At 41.4% G+C, this 23,726-nt stretch overlaps 1 protein-coding gene and 1 long non-coding RNA gene across 9 annotated transcripts; one reads left to right on the forward strand and one right to left on the reverse strand.

The window, feature by feature from the left end:
* Nucleotides 1–2,340: 2,340 nt before the first annotated feature.
* Nucleotides 2,341–23,725, reverse strand: LOC107374291 (zinc finger protein 721). Of its 8 annotated transcripts, none has more exons than XM_070547507.1 (5): nucleotides 23,449–23,723; nucleotides 23,191–23,352; nucleotides 22,947–23,059; nucleotides 22,772–22,860; nucleotides 2,341–7,959 (listed from the first exon to the last, which is right to left on the reverse strand). In XM_070547507.1, exon 5 carries the CDS (start codon nucleotides 7,838–7,840, stop codon nucleotides 5,618–5,620), a length of 2,223 nt encoding a protein of 740 aa, XP_070403608.1. In that variant the 5' UTR covers nucleotides 7,841–7,959; nucleotides 22,772–22,860; nucleotides 22,947–23,059; nucleotides 23,191–23,352; nucleotides 23,449–23,723; the 3' UTR covers nucleotides 2,341–5,617. The 8 variants fall into 8 exon arrangements, 5 of the variants coding, with proteins under 5 accessions (XP_070403608.1, XP_070403612.1, XP_054592756.2 ...); XM_070547511.1 differs by having other exon boundaries at nucleotides 23,181–23,352; XR_011517350.1 differs by lacking the exons at nucleotides 2,341–7,959; nucleotides 23,191–23,352 and adding exons at nucleotides 8,899–12,242; nucleotides 12,364–12,457 and having other exon boundaries at nucleotides 23,449–23,725.
* LOC139064279 (uncharacterized) lies at nucleotides 18,813–19,880 on the forward strand. Its single transcript, XR_011517357.1, has 2 exons — nucleotides 18,813–18,899; nucleotides 19,637–19,880. It is a non-coding gene; the product is annotated as an uncharacterized lncRNA (long non-coding RNA).
* Nucleotide 23,726: the final 1 nt, after the last annotated feature.

A 23,726-nucleotide genomic window follows, 5' to 3' on the forward strand; every position in this document is an offset into this window, starting at 1 on the left:
AGTGGGGACTTTAAAACTGTTGACTACACCACCTACCCATATTTTCTGATAAACTTAAAGAAAAACCAAAACTTCCTCCTAACAGTTGTTTCCCACAAAACTTAGCTCAGAAAAAAGTCCATGTGAATCATCCCAAGAGCTTACCGATAGCCTGTCAAGATCAAAGTCCTCCTCACAGCTGAATTGTTTGCTTGCCATCTCAGTTTTGTCACACCCTGGTTGAATGACTGCTGCATGCATGAAGAAGCCACTAGTGGTGAGCTCTTGATTTCCTGATTTGGCTCACCTGGAGGAGCACACACCAGATTTCACAAGCCCCCTCTGGCCAGTGTGAAGATTGCATGCACAGCTCATGTGCAGACACTGTGCAGCAGAATCAGCATGAGGAGGAGACAGTTGACCTCTGCCAGGTCAGCATGACAATAAGATAAACAAAGGCAGGCATGTGTGGCTTTTGGAGACTCTGAACCACATTATTTTATTAAATTGCTGTGTGTCGCCTCATAAGGCACATTCGGACTGTAAGAACCTTTTGTAGTTCCTAGGACCTTTCCAGTCCCCTTTTGCGCACGTTGGACGGAAAGGAACTAGGAACCTTTAACCGTAGTTCCTAGAACCATTTTAGCTCCTGCTCTGAGGCTGGGATTTTCTGTGGTTCCTACAGAACTAATGTGAGATCTGCGCTTGGTGAGCTACGCCCCTTGCTGGATTTCTGCATCTTTTCTGTTCCAAATCATGTTTGTTTATTTAGAAACAGACAGGACTACATCCCGGATACTCCTGCTGCCGCTAGCACACCACGCCAAAACTGAACACGTAAATAAAACAGTCTTAAGGCGTTAGAAAGTGTTTTATTTCTTCTCTTGATATGACGGAAGGAAATTGTCCATTTTGGGATTAAATCACAGAGCAAAAGCCGCAGAGGACGAGCATGCTTGTGTGACGGATGGCCGTTTGATCTCTATGAGCGCTGCGCTCCTCCTCCCCTTGTAATTATGCCAGCTCTTTAAAAGCCCTGATTGTGTCCAGCTGCACGAGAGCATTTACCTGGTGTCCTGACAGACAGGTGGGGTAGTGTGTCTGAGCTGTACACTGGGTGCATGGAGGATTATTTTTACGGGTAAGGGATGTTTTTAGTTTTTATACAACTGTTTGGAAAGGCTGGGGCTTTATGCTGTGTGTGTGTGTGTGTGTGTGTGTGTATGTGTATGTGTATGTGTATGTGTGTGTGTGTGTGTGTGTGTGTGTGTGTGTGTGTGTGTCTGTCTGTCTGTGTGTTTAAGTAAATGCGCTGTAGGATCAGTGGTGAGGATGTGCCGATTACCTGTTGTCTGTGAGCCCTTTCCATGAAATATAACAGTGTGCTGATTAATTGAAAAGGAAGGAAATTGGCAGTTTAATAATTATTTCCTTCCTTTTAACAGAAAGCGCTGGCACTGCTGTTTTTGTTCAGTTGATTTTTTTGTTATACTTATTTTTCCTTTTATGAAACTCCTAACGTTTTCATTGTGAGTCACTTTTAGAAAGGGGGTCTGTGACGACTAGAAGGTTGGCTGTGGAGGGTCGCATACGTGAGAGGGCTCAGCCGTATTACCAGTTAATAGTGCATGTTTTTATTCTTTTTCTTGTTTGCATGATTGCCGTGTGTATAAGTAAACGCATGTTACACAGCACTGGTTGTTTTGCCGCCCTCCTCCAGCATAAGGTGTCATTAGTCACCTCTGGGTTTTTTTTAACTGTCTTGTTCCATTTTTTTTTATATAGAAGAACTTGTTTTATGCATTGTTTGTCAATAAACTCAAGTTTGGAGGAAGACATTGTCTCAGCTCATTGTTTGATCTAGCGTGATCACTCTCCGTACCTAAAATAATAACAGTCATGGGGCTCTAGGTTCACACTTGTACCAAATTAATATGTAGTCAATTCACTTTCTTTCGGTAAATTTCTACTTTGTTCTTGATGGTCGCACGCGTGAACCATGTGCACAAACACATTCAGTGCAAACACACACGCGCACATGCAGTTAAATTTCTTAAATTGTGTGCATTAATCTTATAGTACAAGCAGTAGAATTATTATCATCTGTAATATGTTTTAATGGTGGACTGGTTTGATTCATATGTGTGATAGGCTGAGCGATCAACTGGTTGAGACGCCAACCAGTCCTGCTACATCTACATACAAACAGTCCAAAGAACTGGGTGTGAGCGTAGCCTCTGTGTGGCCCTCCACAACATGATGAACACGGGCTTTAAAAGCTCTGGACATCTCCTATTATTTAGATTCATCACATATTTCCCCCAGTTTCAGCTGAGTGTCTCATTTAGTAACAAAACATGATTGTGAACTCTCAAGTCAAGTTTATTATATAGTCCATTTCATACACAAAACGGTAGCCCAGTGTTCTTCACATAGTTAAAACAATCACAAGTGAAATAAAATAGTTAAAATGTCACATCATGCTGTGTAAAATAAAAGAAAAGAATATTGACACAGAACATAGCACACAAAAATAAAAGCACATTAAGTAAAATTATTGATAGTGCTTTCTTTTAAAGTCCTCTAATTACTTAGTACTTACATGGTAATTACTTAGAAAGTTAGTGTATTGTTTCTGAGTTCTTAAACTGTTATTACCATGTAAATCAGGTTCAATTCTAGTTTTTTTATTAATCATTCCTAGAATACACTGCTTTACACAATAACTACACTTTATTACAAGTATTCACTGTAATTACACAATACACAATAAAACTGCACAGAATATGTATACATATAAAATACATATAGAATAAATTTAACACAGTACAGATAAAGACCTACAGGTGCTGGCCAGTAAATTAGAATATCATCAAAAGGTTGAAAATATTTCAGTAATTCCATTCAAAACGTGAAACTTGTACATTATATTCATGCAATGCACACAGACCAATGTATTTCCGATGTTTATTACGTTTAATTTTGATATTTATAGGTGACAACCAATGAAAACATCAAATCTGGTATCTCAGAAAATTAGAATATTCTAAAGGCCAATGAAAAAATGTTTGTTTCTCTAATGTTGGCCAACTGAAAAGAATGAACATGAAAAGAATGTGCATGTATAGCACTCAATACTTAGTCGGGGCTCCTTTTGCCTCAATAACTGCAGTAATGCGGCGTGGCATGGACTCGATCAGTCTGTGGCACTGCTCAGGTGTTATGAGAGCCCAGGTTGCTCTGATAGTCGTCTTCAGCTCCTCTACATTGTTGGGTCTAGCGTATTGCATCCTCCGCTTCACAATACCCCATAGATTTTCTATGGGGTTAAGGTCAGGCGAGTTTGCTGGCCAATCAAGGACAGGGATACCATGGTCCTTGAACCAGGTGCTGGTGGTTTTGGCACTGTGTGCAGGTGCCAAGTCCTGTTGAAAGGTGAAGTCTGCATCCCCATAAAGTTGGTCAGCAGCAGGAAGCATGAAGTGCTCTAAAACTTCCTGGTAGACGGCTGCATTGACCCTGGACCTCAGGAAACAGAGTGGGCCAACACCGGCAGATGACATGGCACCCCACACCATCACTGACGGTGGAAACTTTACACTGGACCTCATGCAACGTGGATTCTGTGCTTCTCCGCTCTTCCTCCAGACTCTGGGTCCTTGATTTCCAAAGGAAATGCAGAACTTGCTTTCATCAGAAAACATAACTTTGGACCACTCAGCATCAGTCCAGTCCTTTTTGTCCTTGGCCCAGGCGAGACGCTTCTTGCGCTGTTTCTTGTTCAAGAGTGGATTGACACACGGAATGCGACACCTGAATCCCATGTCTTTCATGAGTCTCCTCGTGGTGGTTCTTGAAGCGCTGACTCCAGCTGCAGTCCACTCTTTGTGGATCTCCCCCACATTTTTGAATGGGTTTGTCGTCACAATTCTCTGCAGGGTGCGGTTATCCCTAGAGCTTGTACACTTTTTTCTACCACATTTTTTCCGTCCCTTCGCCTGTCTGTTAATGTGCTTGGACACAGAGCTCTGCGAACAGCCAGCTTCTTTAGCAATCACCTTTTGTGTCTTGCCCTCCTTGTGCAAGGTGTCAATGATTGTCTTTTGGACAGCTGTTAAGTCAGAAGTCTTCCCCATGATTGTGGTGCCTTCAAAACAAGACTGAGGGACCTTTTAAAGGCCTTTGCAGGTGTTTTGAGTAAATCAGCTGATTAGAGTGGCAGCAGGTGTCTTCTATATTCAGCCTTTTCAGAATATTCTAATTTTTTGAGATACCAAATTTGGAGTTTTCATTAGTTGTCACTTATGAATATCAAATTTAAATGTAATGAACATTGGAAATACATTGGTCTGTGTGCATTGCATGAATATAATGTACAAGTTTCACGTTTTGAATGGAATTACTGAAATATTTTCAACCTTTTGATGATATTCTAATTTACTGGCCAGCACCTGTAGTAGAGCACAGAGGCAAGGATAGATTAATGGAAGGCATCATGAAAAAGTTTAGTTTTAAATCTGGATTTAAAAATGGAAATGGTGGGAGAGGTCTTAATGTCTATTGGAAGACAGTTCCAGAGATGGACCGCATAGCAGCTAAAGGCAGCTGCTATGCCATGCTTGGTGCGGGCTCTGGGTTGTACCAGTGTGGATTTATCTGCTGACCCAAGTGATTTTGAAGGGAGATACGTTTCAAACATCTCTGCTATATACAGAGGTCGTTGCCCATTTAATGATTTAAAAGTAAGTAAAAGGTCTTTGAAATAAATCCTGTAAGCTACTGAATGCCAATGTAAATATTTTAAGATTGGTGTGACGTGAACATTTCTTTTGGTTCTGGTCTCTTGCTCTGTCTCTCTGCTCTGTGTAACGCACAGCCTTCAGACCTGCGGAGAAAGAAAACCTACAAGATGCAGAAAAAAAGGATAAACCTCCAACCTTCATATTGTCAGCAATAAATGCAGCTAAAGTTAACTTTCATGACCAAATAAATAAATAAATAAATAAAAAATAAAAACGTAAAAATTATTCAGTGAATCAGGAGAGCAGTGTTTTCATCACATTTAGCTTGTATTTTATTTAAAATATCATCAGCTTTACAGGTTAGCTGTTCCTGTGTACTTAAAAAGTTATGTTACTAACCTTCTAGAAAAATTACCAAATCATTCACATGAAGTAGATTTGTTATTATTTATCTAAAAGTATTTGATTAGTTTAAAAAACTAAATATGTTTTGTTCTATTTGGTTTTCAGAATGTCACTAGTTTACTAATACTTTTAAAAATATATATATAATGATGTACTGAAATACAGAGAAAAAAACTTGTGAATACAATGCTTGTTAATATAGTAAGTATAGCATTGTTAACATAAGCACATTCACACATGGAAAGTATCAATGTAAATAAATCATATGGCAGTAACTCTGCTGCACTTTTATTATGTAAAAGTAGCTCACAGGCCAAAAAAGGTTGGAGACCCCTGCAATAGATCGTACAGCCCTAGTGGATGCTTAGATGATTGTTTAAAGATTTTTTCAGTGAAATCTTCATCCACAGAGCTCACAAGCAAATTGCTTCTGTCCATTATGGACTCTTTTGTGACTGTTTAAATTGATCTTTTGGGTAAAACTTTTCCACCTAACTCACAGGCGAAAAGCCAGTGTGGACTCTCATGTGTCTGTTTAAACTTGTCTTTTGGCTAAATCTTTTTCCACAGAGCTCACAGGCGAAAGGCTTCTGTCCTGTGTGGACTCTCATGTGTCTGTTTAAATTTGACTTTAAGCTAAACTTCTTTCCACAATGCTCACAAGCAAAATGCTTCTGTCCTGTGTGGACTCTCATGTGTCTGTTTAAACTTGTCTTTTGGCTAAATCTTTTTCCACAGAGCTCACAGGTGAAAGGCTTCTGTCCTGTGTGGACTCTCATGTGTCTGTTTAAAGTTGACTTTAAGCTAAACTTCTTTCCACAATGCTCACAAGCAAAATGCTTCTGTCCTGTGTGGACTCTCATGTGTCTGTTTAAACTTGTCTTTTGGCTAAATCTTTTTCCACAGAGCTCACAGGCGAAAGGCTTCTGTCCTGTGTGGACTCTCATGTGACAGTTTAAATTTACCTTTTCGCTAAATCTTTTGCTACAGAACTCACAGGCGAAAGGCTTCTGTCCTGTGTGGACTCTCATGTGATTATTTAAGGTTGCCTGATGCCTAAATCTTTTTCCACAGAGCTCACAGGCGAAAGGCTTCTGTCCTGTGTGGACTCTCATGTGTCTGTTTAAAGTTGACTTTAAGCTAAACTTCTTTCCACAACGCTCACAAGCAAAATGCTTCTGTCCTGTGTGGACTCTCATGTGAATGTTTAAACTAGTCTTTCGGCTAAATCTGTTTCCACAGAGCTCACAGGCAAAAGGCTTCTCTAAAGTGTGGGCTATCATGTGACTGTTTAATTGTGTCTTTTGGCTAAATCTCGTTCCACAGAGCTCACAAGGAAAGGGTTTCTGTCCTGTGTGAACTTTCGTGTGTTTGTTTAAAGTGTACTTTGAGCTAAATTTATTTCCACAGAGCTCACAAGCAATAGGCTTCTGTCCTGTGTGGACACTCATGTGTCTGTTTAAAGTCAACTTTAAGCTAAATTTCTTTCCACAGAGCTCACAAACAAAAGGCTTCTCTCCTGTGTGGACGCTCATGTGTCTGTTTAAAGTTGACTTTAAGCTAAATTTCTTTCCACAGAGCTCACAAGTAAAAGGCTTCTGTCCTGTGTGGACACTCATGTGTCTGTTTAAATTTGACTTTAAGCTAAATTTCTTTCCACAGAGTTCACAAGCAAAACATGTCTGTCCTGTGTGGACTCTCATGTGTGTGGTTAAATTAGTCTTTTGGTGAAACCTTTGTCCACATTGCTCACAGGCAAAATGTTTCTGCATTGTGTGGACTCTCAAGTGTCTGTTTAAATTTGTCTTTTGGTTAAATCTTTTTACACAGAGCTCACAGGCAAAGGGCTTCTGTCCTGTGTGGACTCTAATGTGACGGTTTAAATTGTTCTTTTCGCTAAATCTTTTGCTACAGAACTCACAGGTGAAAGGCTTCTGTCCTGTGTGGACTCTCATGTGATTATTTAAAGTTGTCTGATGGCTAAATCTTTTTCCACAGAGCTCACAGGAGAAAGGCTTCTGTCCTGTGTGGACTCTCAGGTGTCTGTTTAAAGTTGACTTTAAGTTAAATTTCTTTCCACAGAGCTCACAAGCAAAATGCTTCTGTCCTGTGTGGACTCTAATGTGAATATTTAAAATTATCTTTTGGCTAAATCTTTGTCCACAGAGCTCACAGACAAAAGGCTTCTCTCCAGTGTGGACTATCATGTGCCTATTTAAATTAGTCTTTCGGCTAAATCTTTGTCCACAGAGCTCACAAGGAAAGGGCTTCTGTCCTGTGTGAACTTTCGTGTGTTTGTTTAAAGTTGACTTTGAGCTAAATTTCTTTTCACAGAGCTCACAAACAAAAGGCTTCTGTCCTGTGTGGACACTCATGTGATTATTTAAATTTGTCTGATGGCTAAATCTTTTTCCACAGAGCTCACAAGCAAAATGCGTCTGTCCCGTGTGGACTCTCATGTGAAGATTTAAATTTGACTTTTGGTTAAATCTGTTTCCACAGAGTTCACAAGCAAAATATGTCTGTCCTGTGTGGACTCTCATGTGTGTGGTTAAATCAGTCTTTTGATGAAACCGTTGTCCGGAGTGCTCACAGGCAAAATGTTTCTGCTTTGTGTGGACTCTCATGTGTTTGTTTAAATGTATTTCATGGCTAAAGGATTGAAACCTGGCAGCATCAGTCTCCTTATTCAAATAGAGATGCTCTCCCTCCATATTAGACCAGAGTTTCTCCTGTTCCTCCTTTTTGTGGAGAAAATCTAGGTGCTGGTGGTTGACACGAGCACTCTCTTCTTCTTAAGCTTCTTATTTAACCAGAACCACCTGTTGAAAATCTGTAGGAAACACAGAAACATGTGAATTACAGACAGCTGTCACTTTGTTTTCACACATACAACAGTTGTATTATTTCTTTAAACTGACATTAGAATGAAATGTATTTACAATTGGAAACTGAACTTTGAGCCTCTATAAATCATGAGTCTTAACCCTCAGGCTTCACTTTAATTTTCATGCAAAAGAGTCATTTGAGGACAAAAATGTCCGCTTGTAAAAGTGGCTATAAAAATGTATACATTAATGTATTTTTTTTTTTTTTTTACTTTTTTCATAGATCTGTTGAACAGCTTCAGCCCTGCTCAAACATAAAAAAATCCAATCATTTTGAGGCTTTTATTCCCTGAAATGTCAGTTGGAATACTCAAAGTCATTGATGTAATTTATGGAAAAAAAAAAAGAAATAAAAAACACTAAAACGGAGTTATTTTCTAAAAAAGACATTTTTTTTTTGGCCTGGGGTGTTTAGTACAAATCAGTCTTTATTATATTATGAAATATCTAAAATTTTGAATTTTTTGCACTTATACTTTTTATATAGCAACAGATTTAAAATGTACTATACACTCGAGCCATTAGGTGACAAAAACGTCCACTTTTAAAACAGCTTTAATAATGGTCCAGATTAGGGCTGGGCAATATGGACCAAAACTTATATCTCAATATCTTTTAGCAGAATTCCGATATACGATATGTATCGACATTTTTCCTCCTGTAAAATATTTACACGGTGTCCGTGAGGGCGCACAGGGTTGGTTAGCATTCCTCCCAAGATATGTATACAGGGAGTGCAGAATTATTAGGCAACCCTAACCTGCAGGAGTCAATGTGCTCTGCGCTTCTCCCGAGAACTCCCTCCCACCTGTGGTGACAGTGGCTGAGTGCCGTACATGGCTGCTCTTGCAGGGGAAACAGGATTCCAGACCCCCCCCCCCCCCCCCCCCCGCCTTCCTATCGGAGTCTCTATGTTGTGTCATCTGAAGTCTGTTGCTTATCTGTCTGAGGTGGGGTTTTTTGCAGAGCAAAGCTGCCCTCCTGGTGGGAGAGTAGCTATGAAGTGCCTTTTTTTCCCTCCTCCCGAATCAATTCCTCATTTTACCCTCTTATCTCGATCAATGGTAGCGCGACTCAGGGTTGCAAATGACCACAGTCACCAATTCTTGTCGTGTGTCTTGCCCATGTATGTCTGATCTCTGAATTGTGTGTACTGAAACTCTAATTTCCCTCTGGGATTAATAAAGTATCTTTGAATTGAATTTGAATTGAATTTAGGGGGATATCTCAGTGTGCAGGTGACTATTACTGTGCATAATTATTAGGCAACTTAACAAAAAACAAATGTATACCCATTTCAATTATTTATTTTTACCAGTGAAACCAATATAACATCTCCACATTCACAAATATACATTTCTCACATTCAAAAACAGTACAAAAACAAATTAGCGACCAGTATAGCCACCTTTCTTTGCAAGGACACTCAAAAGCCTGCCATCCATGGATTCTGTCAGTGTTTTGATCTGTTCACCATCAACATTGCGTGCAGCAGCAACCACAGCCTCCCAGACACTGTTCAGAGAGGTGTACTGTTTTCCCTCCTTGTAAATCTCACATTTGATGATGGATCACAGGTTCTCAATGGGGTTCAGATCAGGTGAACAAGGAGGCCATGCCATTAGTTTTTCTTCTTTTATACCCTTTCTTGCCAGCCACGCTGTGGAGTACTTGGACACGTGTGATGGAGCATTGTCCTGCATGAAAATCATGTTTTTCTTGAAGGATGCAGACTTCTTCCTGTACCACTGCTTGGAGAAGGAGTCTTCCAGAAACTGGCAGTAGGACTGGGAGTTGAGCTTGACTCCATCCTCAACCCGAAAAGGCCCCACAAGCTCATCTTTGATGATACCAGCCCAAACCAGTACTCCACCTCCACCTTGCTGGTGTCTGAGTCGGACTGTAGCTCTCTGGCCTTTACCAATCCAGCCACAGGCCCATCCATCTGGCCCATCAAGACTCACTCTCATTTCATCAGTCCATAAAACCTTAGAAAAATCAGTCGAGATATTTCTTGGCCCAGTCTTGACATCTCAGCTTGTGTGTCTTGTTCAGTGGTGGTCGTCTTTCAGCCTTTCTTACCATGGTCATGTCTCTGAGTATTGCACACCTTGTGCGTTTGGGCACTCCAGTGGTGTTGCAGTTCTGAAATATGGCCAAACTGGTGGCAAGTGGCATCTTGGCAGCTGCACGCTTGACTTTTCTCAGTTCATGGGCAGTTATTTTGCGCCTTGGTTTGTCCACACGCTTCTTGCGTCCCTGTTGACTATTTTGAATGAAATGCTTGATTGTTCGATGATCACGCTTCAGAAGCTTTGCAATTTTAAGACTGCTGCATCCCTCTGCAAGATATCTCACTATTTTTGACTTTTCTGAGCCTGTCAAGTCCTTCTTTTGACCCATTTTGCCAAAGGAAAGGAAGTTGCCTAATAATTATGCACACCTGATATAGGGTGTTGATGTCATTAGACCACACCCCTTCTCATTACAGAGATGCACATCACCTAATATGCTTAATTGGTAGTAGGCTTTCGAGCCTATACAGCTTGGAGTAAGACAACATGCATGAAGAGGATGATGTGGACAAAATACTCATTTGCCTAATAATTCTGCACTCCCTGTATAAACACGTTTCTATGGTTCCTCCTACGTCCGTCACAGCGGTGGGTGAGGTTTGAGAGGGTGAGTTTGACCGACTTCCGGGGAGGTTTGTTAAGATGAATGGCTCTCTACAGGGACTCGGCTCTCATCATTCACTTTGAAAACCTGTTCAAAATATTCGATTTGTTCGTGAACGTCACATCACTAGTCTCTCCATACAAGCAGGATGGAAAACAGAACTCCGTTGAACGTCCCCAAATAATTAAAAACCAGGATGCCAAATGCAAAGTTTAGAGCAGCACATTTACCCAGAGGCTCTCAGATTGAGCAAACTTGTAAGAATACATGTAATAGCCGCTTAGAGACGGAGCAACATGTCGCTAGCATAGCGGCTAATCGCTAGCATAGCAGTTTGTGTTTATTCATTTAGCCAACGCTTTTATCCAAAGCGACTTAAAATTTATAACCTATAGGGCATGTTGTGATCTGTGGGGGAAACCGGAGTACCCGGAGGAAACCCACGCATGCATGGGGAGAACACGCGATTCCACGCAGAAACGCTGCAGCCGAGCCGAGTTTCGAACCTGCAACCTTCGTGCTGCGAGGCAACAGTGCTAACCACTGCACCACCATGCAGTTTGACCAGTTATATCGATATAAAGTCACCTTATATCATGTTTTAAAATTATACCGATATTTTAAAAATATCGATATAGGCTGTGTCTCAATTCAGGGTCTGCATCCTTTGAAGGACCCAGCCCACCCGGCCGACGTGGGCTGCGTCCTCCGTCGGCCGGGTAGACCGGATGTTAACGGCTGTGAATTTGGACAGGCCTAGCCTTCATGAACTCCCTCGGCGAACGTTCCGTCGCCTAGCAACCGTGGAACCGCTGGGCAGAAGGGAGAAGGAACTTTAAATGATGGAGCTCGACGTTTTATTTAGCTTTTTAACCCCCAGAAACCCAAATTTAGAAAACAACTGCAAAATCTTTTTTTAACCTTTCACATGTTGTTCTAGGAGGCCAGATAAACGGGCCTATTTACACATTTTAACAGCCAATAGTGTTGCAGAACTGAACAATAGGACCTATTAGCAATGTAAATGTGGTTTTAAAAAGAAAAAAAAATGGGGAAGGTTTATTTTTGTAGACTTAAATCTGATGTTGTAATATTACAACCGTGGGTCTCTGGGGGTTAATCATTTCCTTGACTGTTGGAGAGCTACTTCAGAGAAAATACTTTAGACTAGCTGAGCCCGAGCAAAGATGTGATAATAGTTTTTAATACTTTCTAAGGGTCTTAATTTGACCAAAACCGATTTATAACCTTTTAAGACTTTTCAGGACCCAGCGGATACCCTCTAGTAAACAATTCTCATTTGTAAACAAATAAAATTCAAGAGTTTAATGCAGAACTGATTTTATTTAGATATTTCTTTTATATGTACATGTTTAATCTTCCTTAACCATTTTTTTCTAGCAAAGTAAAAAGCTGTCAAAGTTCTTCCTTCTCTCCTGTGCCCTCTGCTGCTCTGCCTCCCTCTGCAGCCTCATGTCCTCCCAGATCAGCTCCAGAAGCTGGTCATCGCTGGCACCTTCCCCTGGATGCCCATTTTCTCCAGAATAGTCTTAACAAACATGTAAGAAAAAAACAGATAGAGAAAAGAGGACAACGGGTTATTCCTTTCATGTTTTCGCAGAAAAAAATAAACTCAAACGAGTTTTTTAAAATATGAGATGTTATTGTACCTCCATGCCACAGCCGCCGAATACTTTGCTCCGGTGATCATGTGGTTCATCTCCGCCCTAAGCTTAATAAATTCCCTGGTTTTCTCTTTTGTTCCTAAAATACAAACTTCTATTAAAATCAGGGGGAAACGTAGCGGGAGAAGTACGACACCGAGCGCGGCCGAACATACGAGCCGAGACCGCAATACAAGCACTTTTACTGTTACATTTCTAACTAAAATAACGTTCATGTATCACAAAAAGTCCTTAACCTAACAGTTTTCAAGTTTATACTGACATTTATATGCGCAATCCTCTCCGACAGCTCCCGCTTCACTGTCCGCCATTGTTTTTAAGTTTTTCTGCCGGCCGGCCCGCAAGGCATCTTGGGAAATACTACCCATTGAAGGATACACCGGACCCATCCTTCATTCAGGCGAAAAGAAGGCCGCATTCGTCGACCGCATCTGAAGGAGTCTTCGAATTGGGACAGGCCTAGTCGTGGCGCTGTGACGTAACCGGCCGACGAATCCGGCCGACGTAGGATGCAGACCCTGAATTGAGACACAGCCATAGAGCTCCGGACGTCACGTGACTCTCAGAGAGTAGACGCCATGTTGGCAGGCAACAAAGGTAAACAAAATGAACGGGATCGGCTTGGATTTTACTTCGTCTGAGTTTACTTCACACTTTAAAACTGAAGAAATCGTTTTATGTAGTCAGAAATTAAATAGACTAAACATCTCCAACCCTTACCGTGCCCCTGGGATACTTTTTAAAAATGCCAGAAGCTGTCAGAGCGGACTTCTTACCGGACCTGGCCAGGGAACGCCTTGGGATTCCCCCGTTAGAGCTGGCCCAAGTGGCTGGGGAGAGGGAAGTCTGGGCCTGTCGACTTAGGCTACTGCTCCCGCAACCCGACTCCGGATAAGCGGATGAAAATGGATGGATGGCCAAATAACATAGATTTACATGTAAGTAGTTTAAATAGAGTGATGTGCTGTTTGAATGTATAAACTAAATGCCAAGAGAAATCACTAGTCTGATTTTTTTCCGTGAATAAAATAAATATGTCAGGCAGGAGCATCTCAGGATCTGTCTGAGATCTGTCTCGGTGAGACAGATAATAGCAATCCAAAGTGATTTTTATGTGTGATCTGACAATTGATCAACCATTGCTTCAAAATTAAATACAGCTTAGCCGGTTAATTGCTATGATCATGAAACCCGTAAACGGCAGCATGCAGAAATCACGAGGCACCGTTTTACGTGATGTTTACTTGTTGCTATGAGTAATAAGACAGAAAAAGCCACGCCAAAATAAGTTTAGGAAGCCCACTAAGAATTGTTAAAAAAAACATTTAAAATAAATACCACACACAGTTGAGGAAACGGTTTAAGTACCTGATATGAAGTGGTCGCTCAATAAGCGAAAACCTTTACTCTCGGGATCCCACAATTTCATTTTAGCCCGGTCACTAGCGCGTTTTATTACAATGATCCAACGTTTGCGGCGCTCCGGATCTTGGGGAATCCTGTAGATGGCTCATTCTTTATGTCGTCCGCGTCTGTTCTGCATCCTGGGGCACAACAGGAACCCTAACCCTAACGTCAAACCAAAGAACGGTTCGAAGTGAAAATGGCTATTTTGTTGCTAATTTGCAGGAAATATCTAGAAGAAAGTTCTACAGAAAGTAGCTAAGGGTCTTCAGAAATGTAGCTAGGTTTGTCACTAGGTGTTAGGAACAGCGACAAAGTTGCTGAGTTGGCACTACTCTCTCTGCTGCTAAATGCGGTTGCGGAAGGCGCTTTATAAATAAAGCTTTGATTGATTGATTGATAAATCTACGGATAGCAAATGCTACGGGCTATGCCTGTGCGTGAACGCGCATGAAGCAGCCTACTCGACCCGAGCAGCTCTCTTTTTCTGTGATTTTACAGAAAAACAGGCATCACAGTAAAAATGCCAGGGCTCATTCTACAGGACCAGGGCATTGCAGGAGAATGTATGAAGAAGAAATGTATTTCTATACATGTTTTGGCTGTCAAACATCCATAATGCCCCTTTAAATTCATTGAGCTGCATGCTGATTACACAGTTTACCCTTACAGCCTGGGAATTGTGTGTGTGTGTGTGTGTGTGTGTGTGTGTGTGTGTGTGTGTGTGTGTGTGTGTGTGTGACGTATGCTTTGAGGACACATTTTTGACTTTTTACCTCTAACATGTTAAAATTGTGAGGACATTTGACAGATCATCACAGTAGAAAAAAAACACCTACTTTAGTTTTAGAAGTATGGGGTGAATTGAGGTTTGGGTTAAGCATACAACAACATTAGTTCCTTAAACGGACTGGTAATCAGGAGAACTGGGAAACTTCCCGGTGGCCTGCCGTTAATCTGGCCCACTCAGTGATTGTCGTCATTCATGACATGCTTGATATCTAAATGAACAATTCGTCATGTGGCTAATCGGGCCTGTATTGGTGCATTCACATCTGGGGCAGCACAGACCAGACTGCGCCGCGTCGGCCCGGGTCCCGCACCAGTAGGTTTTGTTTACACACACACTTCTTAGGAACGGGGAAATCTCCAAGCTAGTGGGCGGGGCTAAAGACACGCAAAATACAGACATGAAGGTAGGTCAAGGGTGAAAAGGGTCAGACTCCACATCGAAAGAAGTTGTGGCACACACACGCACACACACCTTCCCCAGCAAGTGAACCTGCTGCAGATGAAATTACCAGTACTTTTGGATGAAATAAGATAAATAAACAACATGACATTACATTTTTGGCCTGGTTTATTATTTTGTTTGAACCCAAAGGAAATGTGACAAAGCACAAACCAGGCTCTGCTGCTGAAAACACTAAAACCATAAAGAATCCTAAACTTCCTACATGCTTATTTTATATTTGTGATAATATAATAATAACAGCAACAGCAGGAGGCAGTGGGCTGGATCAGGGTTTAATGACAGCGACGTCTAGCCTGGCCTGCCAGACTTGTCCTCTAATTCTGCACAGAGAAAGAGTCTGGTAACTCACAGGCAGAGAGGCACATGAGGGGCGGGACTAGCCACCTCAAAAATAACCAATCAGGAAAAAAGACAGAAATGCAGACTGTACTGTAACGTTGTAGTATTTTAGCTGTAGTCACAAATGGCGTCTGGCGACAGCGCAAACATCTTTCTTGACAAACTCGGCGTTATGGTGTGTGACGAACGCTGCTCAGTGCTGATTGGCTTGGTTAGAATTCTCAGCGGGTGGGGTTATTTGAATAGGAGAGTTCCCAGAGCCTTTCTCTGTGCAGAATTAAACAGAGGAGGAGTCTGGCAGGCCAGGCTAAGCTACCTCCCCTTCACTAACCAGCTAACTGACCCTTCCTCTGGGGACATTTAGACTTTCATCAACTCCTTATATCCATCGTGTCTCTAAGAAACGAGCAAACAAGAAGAAAACATCTAACTCAAAGGTAGACTAAAGTTTTCTCCCAGTTTTAAAGTTGAATTTAACATAAACCCAGGTCACCCTGGTTCATGAAACGGAATAAGGTTCAGCAGGAACTTCTACAGGCTCACAGCTAAACTATATCATAGTTTCTCTTTGCCTGTTCTGAGCTCCGTCAAGCTGCGTTTGTGCGGATCATGTGTCACCGGTTCTGACAAATTTATTTATTTAATCTACTTTTGGTGGTGCCGGGGGCTTTTTAACCCCCCCCTCCCCAAAAAATGTTTCCATCAGATCTGCATGAATCAAGTAGGTGACCATTTTGGATTCAAAACAGCGAACTTCGCCGAGAGGTGAGGGGTTTTCATGTCTGGAAATAGTCCACGGTGTCTCCCTTAAACGACGTCCATGCAGCTTAGGTCTCTCTCTCTCTCTCTGTGTGTGTGTGTGTGTGTGTGTGTGTGTGTGTGTGTGTGTGTGTGTGTGTGTGTGTGTGTGTGTGTGTGTGTGTGTGTGTGTGTGTGTGTGTGTGTGTGTTCCTCACAGCAGTGAGGAGAGACGCAGCTTCTGTCAGAGGCACCGTTGATTCAATTTAATTCAATTCAGTTTACTTATAAAGCGCCAAATCACGACAAGAGTCGTTTCAAGGTTCTTCACACAGTAAACATTCCAATACAGGTCGGGTCATTAAGCCAATCAGTAAAAAGTTTCCTATATAAGGAACCCAGCAGGTTGCATCGAGTCACTGACTAGTGTCAGATAGAGCTGAGGAAAATAATCAAATAATCGATGCATCGGGATGCGGACATAAACAATTCTGCATCGTAGAAGAGTACGCCATAATCGATTATAGTGGAATGTAGTTTTGCTTTTTTAATGGCGGCACCAGCGCAGCATCCAAATCTGTCAGAGTGAGCGTCCTCCACATTTACCAAGTGGTTCCGCCTTAATGTGGTACTGCAGGGCTGAGCGCTAGAGTTGTAACCTGAGACCGAACCGGAACCGAATCAGCCCGACCGGTTCTGTTGGATTTGGGCCGTGAATTATGTTAATTGAGCGGGTTGTCATGCGGCGCGCTCCGCTCGCTCGATCAACGACTGAGAGAGAGACACTGTCTGCTCACACAAGAGAGAGGATCGGAGGACGCCAAACCGATGCTCCAAACACGCATTATTATTTTCATAATTTAAATATTATTTCTCCTGGAAGCGCTCAGTCAGACCGAGTGTTGTAATGCTGGGAGATCCCGTCTTAGGGAGGGGGCGGGGTCAATGACGGCGGCTTTATTCTTTTGTTTCATGACGATAAACTGATGTTAAATTCAGCTTAAGAGAAACTGGGAGGAAGCTTTGGTCCATTTTAGGTCACAGGAGACTTGTCTCCTATCTGCTCCTCCAGAGAGAGCATGGACATGAGGGTTACATGGTGAGGGTCCCACAGGACAGGTTAGTGGAAAGGTTTGTAGTTAGCTGGTTAGTGAAAGGGATCCATCAACTGGGTAATTTAATCCTAATCCAGCCCACAGCCTTCTGCTGGTGTTATTACCAGAAAGAATAAAACACACATCTTAAATATTATTGGAAGTGTAGAATTTGTTTTGTGTTTTATTATTTTCTGCATCAAACAGAACTTGATTCATTCTCCAACATTTCAGAAATAAACCACTGGGTTCAACTAAAATAACAAACTAAGTCAACATTTCATTTGGTGTTATTTCTGACACCCTTCAACTGTGACATAAATATAGGGACTCTAGAGCTGCTCAGAGACATTAAACACTCATATATGAACACATTATGGATTTTATTATTACAGTGTGTGTCCTGTAGGTTTTCAGTGCTTTTTTAGATTTTGTGAGTTTTTGCAAAGCGTGTTTTTCTCAGCCTGAGGCATGATGTTGAATGAGGAAACAGGTGGTTTTACTTTGTTAAATCTTCTGAAACGTTTAAAATGTTTTGTCCTAACCTGTTGGGAATGGAGAGATTTTGAGGGATGGCAGGTTGTGTCAATTACGTTTTTGATAAAAAAAAAAGCAATTATCTGACATCTATTTATCGATGAAAACAAATCAATATGAAATAATCGTGATGCATCGTGATATCGAATCGAATTGAATCGTTGACCCAATAATCGTAATCGAATCGAAAGACAAGTGAAGATTCACACCTCTAGCACATAGAGCAAAACTTTTAAACAGATTCACCATCCAACAAGTTAAAAAGTTCAGATAATGAGACCCTTGGTTTCACACAACATAATGTAAACTAGGAAAAATAGGTCATTAATTAAGGTAACGTTATTTCATAAACAGTTGTTTTAGTTTTTAAAGCTGACTTATGTTACAACCACATTTTTGCCCCTGATCTGAATCCAAGTTGTTAGATTTTTGATTATCTTCCAATACTGTCCTCTTCTGATACCAGGTGATGCAATGCATTAAAAAAGAAGAAAAAAATGGAGAAAGTCCCAGAGTCATCATCACATTCTGGTGATCTCATTGGAGGAGTGGTGAGATGCAGCAGTGGCTGCGCTCGGGAACTATTTGGTGGTTTTACCCCCAATCTAGAGCTGAAACAACTAATCGATTTAATCGATTATAATCGATTATTAAAATAGTTAACAACTTTTTTAGTCATCGATTAGTTGTTTAATAATCATATTTTACCGCATAAAGTCTATTTTTACCACAATCTGACATCGGTTACAAGCTGTTAAATTTGCCGCCAGTGTGTGGCAGTAATGAGCCACTGATCTACCAGTGGAGCCGTAGAAGAAGAAATGAGCCAATGAGTGCCCTCGGTTTTCATGACGTATCACGTTACTGACGCTCATCTTGCTGTGAGACATGGCGAAACAAGAGGAAATACGGAAGAAAAATAGAAGCGACAAAACTGAAGAGAAACCCCGGACAAAAACCTCACGAGTATGGGAGCACTTCACTCTAGATGCCTTGAAAAGACGGGTGACCTGCAAAATATGAAAAAAACATCTAGCATGGCATGGAAGCACGACGTCCCTAAGTGAACATTTGAGATGAAAGCATGTGGGAGCTGATGCAGCAGAGGAAGAGCACCGCGGTCAAGTGAGCCGTCATTTGGAAGAGCCAGCCCGGTAAGTAACAAAAAATAAACAAGCTGGACTTAGTGTTTTAGCTGAGTTCGTTATAGTGGGTGTTAAACATGTTTTTTTTTTTGCCGCGTCAGTCTGCGTTGTTCTACTTCTGATTGACTAAATGCAATCGTGAATCTCCTCCGTGTTGTGTATCATGCGCTTGCCAAATTCAGCACATCTGTTTATAAGAATGTTCTCGTTAAGAGAAAAACGGCACAAACTCATAACTATGTTCCTCATTCGAAAAAGGACAACTCCGCGGTGAAAAATATACAGACGAGCTGTGTCCAGGTGAATATAACGCGGCATAGTTGTACGCTTTCAATTTTTAAATACAGGAGAAATTCAGAAAAAGTCTTTTTTTTTTTTTACTATTAAAAGGCTGTTTTACTATCCAACGCTGTAAAACGCCTCACAACACATTTTATCATGTTTCTTAAACAGTATTACACAAAATAAACATTTTTCACATTTCTCTAGCTAATTTAAACACTCCCGACTCAAAGTAAAAACCTCATGAGCTTCTTACTTAGAGCTTTTTAATAGTAAAAAAAATAGACTTTTTTTCTGAATATCTCCTGTTGCGGGCTATTTTGTAGAACGTAACCCTCAAAATAAATGATCACTGTATATTGTTAATTAATTCAAATAATATAATATTGATTTAGTGTTGTAGTGTGTGTGCTGCTTTATTTTATATGTGCACTTATTTCAGTCTATTTGTGTTTCTTATGCAGAAAAAAACAAGCAACGATGGACAACTACATGGGGAACAAGACACTCACCCCCCAGCAATTCATACCACTTACAAACTCTATTCTAAACATGCTGGTAAAAGACATGAGGCCACTATCCATGGTGGAAGGAGCAGGCTTCCAGCTAATGCTAAAAAATTATTCTGGACTGATATTTTGCACTGTTTAGCTAATTTTATACTGCTGACTGTGTTCATGAGCAATAAAATAGATTGCAGTCAACTGCACAATTCTCTTATGTTTTTTTTTCTTAACTGAAATGCATCCATCACTTGTATAGGTTAAATAGCTAAACAATAACAAACCGATTAATCGATTAATCGAAAAAATAATCGACAGATTAATCAATTATGAAAATAATCGTTAGTTGCAGCCCTACCCCAATCCAACCCCTTAAAGCTGAGTGTCAAGCAGGGAGGCATTGGGACCTTTGGTATGACCCGACTGAGAATCGAACCTGATCTCACAGTCCCAGAGAGGACACTACCACAAGGCCACTGAGCTGGTCCCATATTGTCCTTCTATCTGTATTTGTATTCGAAATGGACTAAAGACAGCTCATGTAAGAGGTGGTAAAATATGAGTAAAACAAAATAAGTTAAATAAATGCAAACACAGGAAGTTATCCAGTGTGATCTACACCTATGTTAGCTGAGATCTTTTCCTGTCTGTAAGAAGTTCCTGACCCAATTCCATGATCTCACTGAGTGTGTTTACATGCAGCCAGTAACCCTTTTAAAACCCGAATATTCACAATAACCCGGTTCCGCAGGTCCATGTAAACACCGCTATAAACCAGGATATGCTCATAACCGGGTTTTTAAAAACCCGGTTACTACACCTGGGGAAACCCTTTTCTAACCCGAATGTTTGGTCGTGTAAACGCATATCGGGATATCCCCATCAAAGCGTGTGTTCTGTGCATGCTCTGTTCGCAAGGAATCTCGGTCTTTTGAGTAGCGAGACGTCTTGTATGCGCCAGAACACCGGAAGTTAACAACAAGTTGGGAGCAACATGGCGAGTCGCGACACAGCACCACACTTTTGGAGTTACGAGGAAACTAAAACGCAAACAAATGCGGTCGCTATCTCTTCCGAACTGGGAAACATGTTGTTTTCACGGATACCGGAACAAGAACCGGAAATGACACATATTGCGTCTTGACGTAGTCCACACGTCCTGACGCTACCCCAACATCCGCATTTAAATCGGGTTATGCAAGTTAGGGGTAACTTTTTCTATTTATGCTTGTAAACGGGTTATTCTGATCAACTCAGAAACCCGAATACCGACCTTAACCCGCTCATAACCCGGATATTGGCTGCATGTAAACGTAGTCACTCACACACACACAAACACACACACACACACACACACACACACACACACACACACACACACGATGGCCATAACTTTGCTTCATGGTGCTGATCCAGAATATTTACCTCATTATTTATTTCTAGTGTTATAATAATAACACAATAGTCAACAATAAAATAACATAATAAAGTAATAAAACATATGCAGTTATGCTCACATTCACTTTTACCATCTCTTGGTGGGCAGCAGAACATTTATCACATGTTTAACCATCTTATGACCATACATATAACTTAACTGGTATTTATTTTTCTGGCTGTGAAAAAGTACCAAAAAGTGCAAAATATTTGTAACTCTGCTCCTTTTATCAGAACAACCTCAGCCTTCGGTGTCTGGTTTGTATTTAGTATTTATGTTTCTCAAACTCTGTAAAAATGCAGCTTAAATTTTTTACATTTATTACGAAATAGGAACCTCAAAAGGACGTGGTCAAACTATTTCAAATGAACAGTTTAAACTCTGAACTGTATCACAGTCAGAAACAGTGTGAACCCTGGTGTGTGTGTGTGTGTGTGTGTAGGATGTGAGTTGAGAGGAGCAGCATGTTGGTGTACTGACGGTGATTCGGCTGCAGCCCACTCGACTAGGACATTAAACTCACTGAGCTGCATGCTGACTTAGCGACTGCACTCTGGAGTCACATGTGGAGGCTGTTGTAGACATTTAAAATATTTTTCTCTGGGGAGTTGTCCTTTTTGAATGAGGAACATTCAATGTTTAACATCCACTATAACGAACTCAGCTAAAACACTAAGTCCCAAATTTGACCTGCGTGTAGTGATGGACCACTTAGCTTGTTTATTTTCTGTTACTTACCGGGCCGGCTCTTCCTCTGCTGCATCAGCCCCCACATGTTTCCGTCTCAGGTGCTCGCTTAGGGACGTCGTGCTTCCGTGCCATGCTAGGTGGTTTTGGCATATTCTGCAGGTCGCCCGTTTTTTGGTGGCATCTAAAGTGAAGTGCTCCCATACCCGTGATGTTTTAGTCCGGGGTTTCTCTTCAGATTTGTCGCTTTTCTTCTGTCTTACTTCATGTTCCGCCATCTTTCACAGCCATGCACGTCAGTAACGTGTTAACGTCATGAAAACCGAGGGTACTTATTGGCTCGTTTCTTCTTCTACGGCTCCACTGGTAGATCAGTGGCTCATTACTGCCACACACTGGCGGCAAATTGAACAGATTGTAACCGATGTCAGATTGTGGTAAAAATATATTTTATGCGGTAAAATGTGATTATTAAACAACTAATCGATGACTAAAAAAGTTGTTAACTATTTTAATAATCGATTATAATCGATTAAATCGATTAGTTGTTTCAGCTCTAGACATTTTGTTTTTGTCTTTAGCTCTGCAGACCATTTATTGCAGCACAGAAATACTGAATAGTTTCACAACTTTTAAATGAAAAAGATAATCAGTCCTTTGCCGTTCTCCTTCCTTTCCCCTTTCAAAACAAAACATGGCACCATGGGGGATCGAGCCTTTGCAGCCGATGCCCCCACACTTTGGAACTATCTCCCACTAAACATCAGGAATGCCGTCTCTCTTTCTACTTATAAGTCACTGCTTAAAACCCACTTCTTTAAACTGGCCTTCTCTTAAGATCAACCCAGCATCCCCAGTCTGTTTACTATGTTTCATTTTTATTATGTGTTTATTGCATTTTTTGTGAAGCGTCTTTGAGTGACCTAAAAAGCGCTATACAAGTTTGATGTATTATCATTATTATCACTTACAACCGCAGAAATAGCCAGGCAAAGTGTGTCCCCACTCCCTGTTCAGCCATTTTCCTGCACCAGATCTGGCTTTTACAGCTGTTTCACACCTGTGTGAATAACACAGCTGTCTAAGAGAAAAACCACTTCTCCACCTCATTTACTTATTTAAATATCTGAAAGGTGGCAGCCCTACCTGTGTCCATGCTGTCCAGGTCCAGGTGGTGAAGAACACACGATGAAGCAGTCCCAGCTGATGGATGATCCTGAAGTGGTAGCAGGTTTTCTTTAGCCGTGTTTAGCTAACAGCTGCAATAGAAACAAAGCAGGAGAGCTGATTAAGATGCTGCTTCAAAACAACGCAGGAGATTAAAGATCCAACGCTTTGGTTCTGATCAGCTGAGGACAGATCCAGTCTGGAAAAGAGGACCTTTGGTCACCAGAGTTCACGGAGTAGAGCTAACCGCTTTTTCCTCCAGAGTCACATTCAGATTCGGGGCTTTCCGTCGGAGAGAGTGAGCAGGATGAATCAGAGAGTGAGCAGCGATCCTGCATCATGACCAACTCAGATGAGCGAGTCTGATAGAGGGAACCTCTTCAATCTGATGAAAGCAGCAAAACGAGCGCGTTTCTCAGAGAGACCAAAGGAACAGCAGCAGATCCAGAGGGCAGGACGTCTAGAGAAAAGCTTTTCTCACCTACAACCTGATTCTGGAGCTCCGATTGTCACGAAGACCGCAGAATACTTCTCTGGTTCTGGAAAGAACTCCACCAAGTGTTTGAGGAGAAGAAAGTTTCCACAGCCTGGTGAGAAGATTTCTGCAGCAGCAAATAGTCGCTTTAGCTGATCAACTGTCCCAGATACTGAAGTGAATACATTTCTACTGCAGAGCCTCAAATATTCCCCTCACACAGCAGAACAACAATAAGCTAGCTCTGCTAACAGCTTTCGGTTTCTGCTTCTTCTGGTGGTCGG

The sequence above is a fragment of the Nothobranchius furzeri genome, chromosome 2, assembly GCF_043380555.1.
Source record: "Nothobranchius furzeri strain GRZ-AD chromosome 2, NfurGRZ-RIMD1, whole genome shotgun sequence".
Taxonomy (NCBI): domain Eukaryota; kingdom Metazoa; phylum Chordata; class Actinopteri; order Cyprinodontiformes; family Nothobranchiidae; genus Nothobranchius; species Nothobranchius furzeri.

Bases quoted from the DNA above. Each gene is read 5' to 3' on its own strand.
- LOC107374291 (XM_070547513.1), bottom strand. From the start codon at position 7,840: ATGGAGGGAGAGCATCTCTATTTGAATAAGGAGACTGATGCTGCCAGG.